The sequence below is a fragment of the Fragaria vesca genome, linkage group LG1 (genome assembly GCF_000184155.1).
Source record: "Fragaria vesca subsp. vesca linkage group LG1, FraVesHawaii_1.0, whole genome shotgun sequence".
Lineage (NCBI taxonomy): Eukaryota > Viridiplantae > Streptophyta > Magnoliopsida > Rosales > Rosaceae > Fragaria > Fragaria vesca.
In genome coordinates, this window is record NC_020491.1 from 9,344,781 (window position 1) to 9,351,001 (window position 6,221).

A 6,221-nucleotide genomic window follows, 5' to 3' on the forward strand; every position below is an offset into this window, starting at 1 on the left:
TAAGGCCGGGTTTCATTTGCTTGACTCCTGCCCTACCTTAATTGAAAAAAGCTAAGGTCGGCCTGTCCTAATAGAGGGCCGAGTAAGGCTTCGGCCTCATAGAGTAGGACAGATTTTAGGACCGGCTAGTGTCAAAGGGTTAAATGATGAGACCTACTTGATCGATTCACAATCACAGCCCGTAGCTGAGTAAAGGAGTAATCCCTTCCAATTTGGAAGGACATGAGAGACACCAATATCACCAATGTGGCGAAGATTTATACGAACAGGGGTTGTTTGGCATCCAATCAGAGTTAATAGTCGTCGATTCTCGAGACAAGGGAATCTGTAATATGGGGATTATGGGTTGGACTAAATCAGTCGTCCCATCAGCGCATGCAGGTTTTCTATCATGGTGGGATTGTACAGTGTAATGTTTGGGTTGTAATTTGTGGAATCTGATCTAAGCTAAGCTAGTGAGTAGTGACTAGTTGAGTGAGTGCCTCGACTCCGACGTTTGCTTAGTCGTCAAACTATCCGCTTATTACCTTTCTTTGTTTTGAAGTGAGAACGTTGATCCCTATTTAGTGAATCCTACTGATCACCCATCAATATCAATTTTTCCCTACCCAAATCCCAAAACCCAAATCATAGCCATACGGCCCATACCCATTTTCCCCCAAATGGGAGTTTAGGCTTTTAGCTTTCAAGTCCGTTTGGTTAGTGGAATCGAAATGATCAAAAGAATTCGGAGGAAAGGCAAGTGAAAACACTTCATGCTTTCTTATCTTTTGGAAGTAATTTCCACTGCAGCATATTTGTTTCCTCAAACTTGCTTACCATACATGGAAAAGCCTTGAATATGCAAACCAAACAAAGGTTTAGGGTTTACGAGTACTTTCGTTGGTCGAAAGACGGTGCGACGATACAAGATAGCACGTCTTCTTTCTCAATCTTCACAGAAGTATTATTACTCAGTCAGTGATGAATGTGAAGGGATGATGAGAATGAACGTCCATAATGACTAATGAAGCTTATTGAAATCGAGTACTTAGTTAAGCTCATGAGTGTGTTGTGCCTTGTTCCTTTGACTATCGAGCAGAAGAGGGAAGTGAGCTTGATTACCTCTATACGGTTCTGCCATTGAAGAAAATAAAGCCCAGACATATAGTGCGATAATGATTCAATATAGCTTTTGTTTCTGTGTGTTCTGTTTTCTTTTGTTTTGTGTTTGTGTTTAGCTCTTTTAATCCTTTGTGGTCGTTCTGTTTGTTTGGCTCATTACAAACACCGTTGATGAGTGATGATGGTTTTCACCCGTTCTTTATCACGAGTATTCATTACTCAGGAGGCGGAGTTGACTCATGTTCTTATTTCTTCAAGGGATAGAAGCCACTGCCTTGTCGAAATTCCGATGCTTCGTTACCAACTTCGTTGGCAATATGTCGGTTGAGTCTTCTGATCTTGATGATCATTTTCCTAGCCTTATGGTGTACAAGAGATTTAGCTCTAGTAGGAAGTTAGGGTCGGGCCCTTTGGTCCAATGTTTGTTATAAGTGGTTCATTAGTGGCTTTATTTTGTATTGTTCATACCGCTTGTAACTTCTTCCGTATGAATACAACCCATTTGATCAAAAAAAATAAAAAATGATTCACATGATCCAAGTAAATGTACTGCTCGATACCAAAAGCAATACTATCAACTATCATGAATCAAAAGCTAGCTCCCATAGTGTGATGACAAGACGCCCAGATGATGTAATTTCACTATAGGAGAATCTTTACAATGCCATAGACTATTATTCATTTCACTTCAGCAATGTACAACAGTAGCAAATAACACATCTTTATTGCAAAACCACACTTCTGTACCAAAGCCATAACTAACCGTTTATTACTTGAGGACGACTGCTTCTGTATTGAGCAACAAGAGGTTGGTAATAGGCTAGGATGCTAACCAGGTACAGAAGGTCAAGTTTGGGAAGGAAAGCCAAATTAAGAAGACAATAGAGGTCTGCTCATATGCTCAGCGCCAAGAAAGATGAGTATAGCAAGAGAACCATAGTGCAGAACTCACAACAGCCTACAACACAGCATACAACTCAGAATATTGAGCTGATGTAGAAAAAGTCAAGTTTCGAGACAGAAAAGGAAACAAGTAGAAGAAGATGAACGTAATTAGAAGCAACAGAGGTTTACTGCAATAGAATTTTTGATAGGGCTATAGAGGCCATAACAACAACATGAACACTTGGAAGTGATGATCCAAAAGAATCACCAAGAAATCCTAGATAATGACCAACGTAGACAATAACCATAATCCTACAGACCTACGGTGATGAAAATTGACAAATCCAGAACTAGTTATATTCTAAAAATGATGGCGCGATAGTCAATCTCCATCTCTAGCTATAGTAAACTTACTGGCATTTCATTTATGATGCTTATGCTTACAGCCTTACTTCTATAATTACCTAATACGATATCAAACAAACATATTCCATAAGAAAGTTACACAAGTCTAACTGCAATCTTCAAGCTGCATATACTTACACAAGTTTACTGAACAATAATTTTGACCATTAAGAACAAACTAGTACCATTAGAATCGACGAATTCAAACTTTCAGTAGAACAAAACACACAGCTAAAAAATCTCAACAACATTGAAAAGCTTATGTGATTCATAGAGACTACCTACCAAATCGGAGGGCTACAAGACCCCCTTGGCTTCCATGTACCTCCACATGTACCAAGACCCAACAGACCTATAAGGTTTCCACTTCTCACAAAGCTCTTCCATCTCCAAAGGCTTAGGCAACTCCTTCAACCCATACAACATCTTGACTCCTTTCCTCACACCCAAATCCCCCACCGGAAGAACGTCAGGTCGTTTAAGCGAAAATATCATGAACATATGCACCGACCACGCCCCAATCCCCTTCACCACCGTCAGCATCGTCAGCAACGACTCGTCGTCCATTTCCTTAATCCCCGAATCCGACAAAGTCCCATCACTAAACTTCTCAGCCAAGTCATGGAGATAAGACGCCTTCCGGCCCGAAACTCCGATTTGCCGGAGAGTCTGGGGGGAGAGATTGAGGAGAGTTTTGGGGAGAATCGACGACTCGCCGCCGCAGAGCGTGACGAAGCGCGTGTAGATCGACTGGGCGGCCTTGGTGGCGAGCTGCTGGTAGAGAATGCTTCGCGCGAGGGATTGGAAGGGCGGGCGGTCGGAATCGAAGGACGGCGGGGTGTAGGAGTCGATCAGGGACGCAAGTTTCGGGTCGGAGCTCCGTAAGTGATTTAGGGCGAGGGTAATTTCGGAATTGGAGGTTAATGGGTTTAGAATTTTGGGGATTTCCGGGGAAGTTTGGATGGTGAGCTTGGTGGTGGTGGTGGTGGTGAGTTTTAGGATTTTTTGGGGTCGGAATGGGATTTTGGATGAAGTTGAGGGGTTTTCGGGAATCTGGGTCTGGGGTTTGGATCGCTTGGCCATAGAGAAAGGGAGAGATGGGAATCGGAGATTGGAGTAAGCAATTGTGGAGATGAGGAGCAGAGAAGACTAGAGAGGCGCGTGTTAGTTACCCGCGCGCTTTTTAAGGCGGGGGAAATGCGTTGTTAGGTTTTCATTTTATTCTTTAAAGGTTGACCAACCAGCCTGCCTAGGCCCAATCAGACAGGCATCCGCCTAGCCGGCCTAATAGTCCGCCTAGCACGCTTGGGCCCAGTGCACTCAACTGTTTTTATTTTTATTTTTTCCACTTCAAATTATCATCACAGATTCAGAGAGAAATTTTAAATACACACCCCTAATATCTTAACATACACCATTTACTTAATACACTACCAATCAAGTTTTTCATTTTAGTATTATACTTAATACACATCTCAAACTGTCTAAAATGCCCTTAATTTATGAAATTAATATTCCGTTATTTAATATAATTAATATATATTTACTATTTGGTATCTCTTTTTACATATTATTTCGTCTAATTTTTGCTAGAAATTTTTGGTTATCATCATTCAATTTATAATTAGATGATTATTGTTATATCTCAACTCTAAATCACCAATACAAGTTTTTAAAATTCACAAGAGCACAACTGTAGAAGTACAGTAGCTATTAAACATAGATAGCTAGTTATTCGATAAAACATGTCATGATAAAAATGCAGTATTTGACAATATGATATGCAAGATCAAACTAAAGATCAAACTAAAGCTGATAAAGATGCAGTACTTGACAATATGATCTGTAAGATCAAATTAAAGCTGATACGGATACAAAAAAAAAAAAAAAGCAACCAAAATGAATTGTGGAGAAGAATTAGGGTTATGGGAGAAGACATGTTTTCGAAAATTTTAGTGTAGAAGACGTTGAAAAGAATACTTCTAGCGTGATATATTTTTTTTTTAATAATAGATGTATGTTTTGGTCATTTAGCTTACCTATAAAATCTCAATAGAAACATAAAATAGTAAGGGTGTGTCTTAAGAGATTAGGGGTGTGTATTTAAAATTTCTCCAGATTCACAGCCAGGAGACATAATTTCATTCATGACCTATAAGCAAAAGCGTGCCTAGTGCCTACACACGGGTTCCAGCCCATCCTAAATTTTGAAAAATATAGATTTTTAGCTAAATTTTAGTTTAAAATGTTAATAATTAAAAAATTATGCAACCTCAAATTTATAATTTTAGCTCGTATGTTATTAACTTAGTTCATTTTTAACATAAATTAGTATACTTTTCATCAAAAATATACATTTCTAGCTAAAGTTTAGTTCAAAAGGCTAAAAATTAAAAACTACCCATACCTCAAATTTTCAAATTTAACGCATATGTAATTAAATTTAGTCCATATTTGACATAAATTAGTACACGTTTATTAAAAAGAAAAATTAGCCCAACTTATTATAAAATTCTGGATCCGCCTTTGCCCATAAGCAGCTAAATACAAAGTTTAATCTTACTTGAACATTGGAAATGGACTATATAAAAAGTAGACATGCAGTAACAGAGATACGAAGCAGATATTTGAGCTAGTGCTCGATCACTCTTGAGCGATGGAACATCATCTTAACTTTGAGCTCCAACATCATTCAGGGAGGCTAGGAATCTCTTGAGACACCTGTTGTAAACACAAGGTCTTTCAAGGTGAACCAGATGACCTGCTTTCTTTATGCCTTTAAATGTTGCATTTGCTCCTAGTTGCCTGCATACAAACATTAGTGTTGTTCAAACCTTTCATTAACCAGTGCATATATAATTAGTATTTGGTGTTTGATTATATACAATTAGTAGAAATAGTTAAAGTCAATTGACGGACTTACTCTTTCATTTTGTGAGCAAGCTCCTGCTTAAATATCTGATCATTTTCACCCCATAATAGATGAATTCTCTGCAAATTATATTGGCAAGACAGATGAGGTTAATGATCGAAAAATATAATAAAATGGATGATGAAATATTAAGGACACAGAACATATACATTTGGATTAATTACCTGTGGGAATTTGGGAATGTTTGGATCCTTTGTGTCAATGACTAAAGCTTCAAGTAGTTCTTCCCTTTCCTTCCTGTTCGTGAACATCACCTGTTGATTGTTCGTAGCTAAAACACTTAGCGACAGCTACGTACAACTACAGAAACTTAATTTGCTTCCTAAATCGCATAGTATCTAACAGGCTAAGCCACGGAAAATGTGCAGTTACCACACTCTAAAAATCAAGTACGCTTATCGAACCACATCGATCAAATCGTCTCATTACAATTATTCGATGTCATAGTCCTTCAATTTATTGCATGAAAATGATATCAATTCATATAAATCATATTTGTAACCAATGTTCTAAAAAACGCTAGGCGCTAATTGGGCGGACAGTCGGTTACTAACGCCTAGGCAGGTTAATCGGGGATTAATCGGTTTCCTAGTTCTCTAGACGAAAACGGTGAAGCACCACCTAGCGCTTAGGCGGGGATTAATCAATTATAGGTGGTGATTTTTAGAACATTGTTTGTAACACATAGACCGAGAGTGTTAGAAATTTAGAGAAAATTGTTAAAACAACCTAGTTCCAGTATATATAACCTGTCATCTCTCAACTAAATTAGTATAGGTGGCATTCATTTAACATATTCTATTTTCGGTTCACTGTTTATAGACTGTTCATAAACACTGTTCACGTGAACAGTGTTGGGCTTGGGTGTTTAGGTTTTTTTTTTTTTTTTTTTTTT

General features: G+C 38.3%; 1 protein-coding gene and 1 pseudogene across 2 annotated transcripts in view; both read right to left on the reverse strand.

The window, feature by feature from the left end:
• Window positions 1–1,714: 1,714 nt before the first annotated feature.
• On the reverse strand, window positions 1,715–3,584 carry LOC101299123 (DNA-3-methyladenine glycosylase 1-like). The gene is made up of 2 exons (XM_004287844.1): window positions 2,680–3,584; window positions 1,715–2,062 (listed from the first exon to the last, which is right to left on the reverse strand). The coding sequence occupies exon 1, from the start codon at window positions 3,475–3,477 to the stop codon at window positions 2,692–2,694; it is 786 nt and encodes a 261-aa protein (XP_004287892.1). The 5' UTR covers window positions 3,478–3,584; the 3' UTR covers window positions 1,715–2,062; window positions 2,680–2,691.
• A 1,462-nt stretch (window positions 3,585–5,046) lies between these two features.
• The window catches only part of LOC101299416, a 3,328-nt pseudogene continuing 2,153 nt past the window's right edge, over window positions 5,047–6,221 (reverse strand). Inside the window, exons 2-4 of the transcript XR_183707.1 lie at window positions 5,491–5,580; window positions 5,318–5,385; window positions 5,047–5,199 (exon numbers count right to left, since the gene is read on the reverse strand). The product of XR_183707.1 is annotated as an epoxide hydrolase 4-like (transcript). The remainder of the gene's footprint in view (window positions 5,200–5,317; window positions 5,386–5,490; window positions 5,581–6,221) is intronic.

Bases quoted from the DNA above. Each gene is read 5' to 3' on its own strand.
- LOC101299123 (XM_004287844.1), bottom strand. From the start codon at position 3,477: ATGGCCAAGCGATCCAAACCCCAGACCCAGATTCCCGAAAACCCCTCA.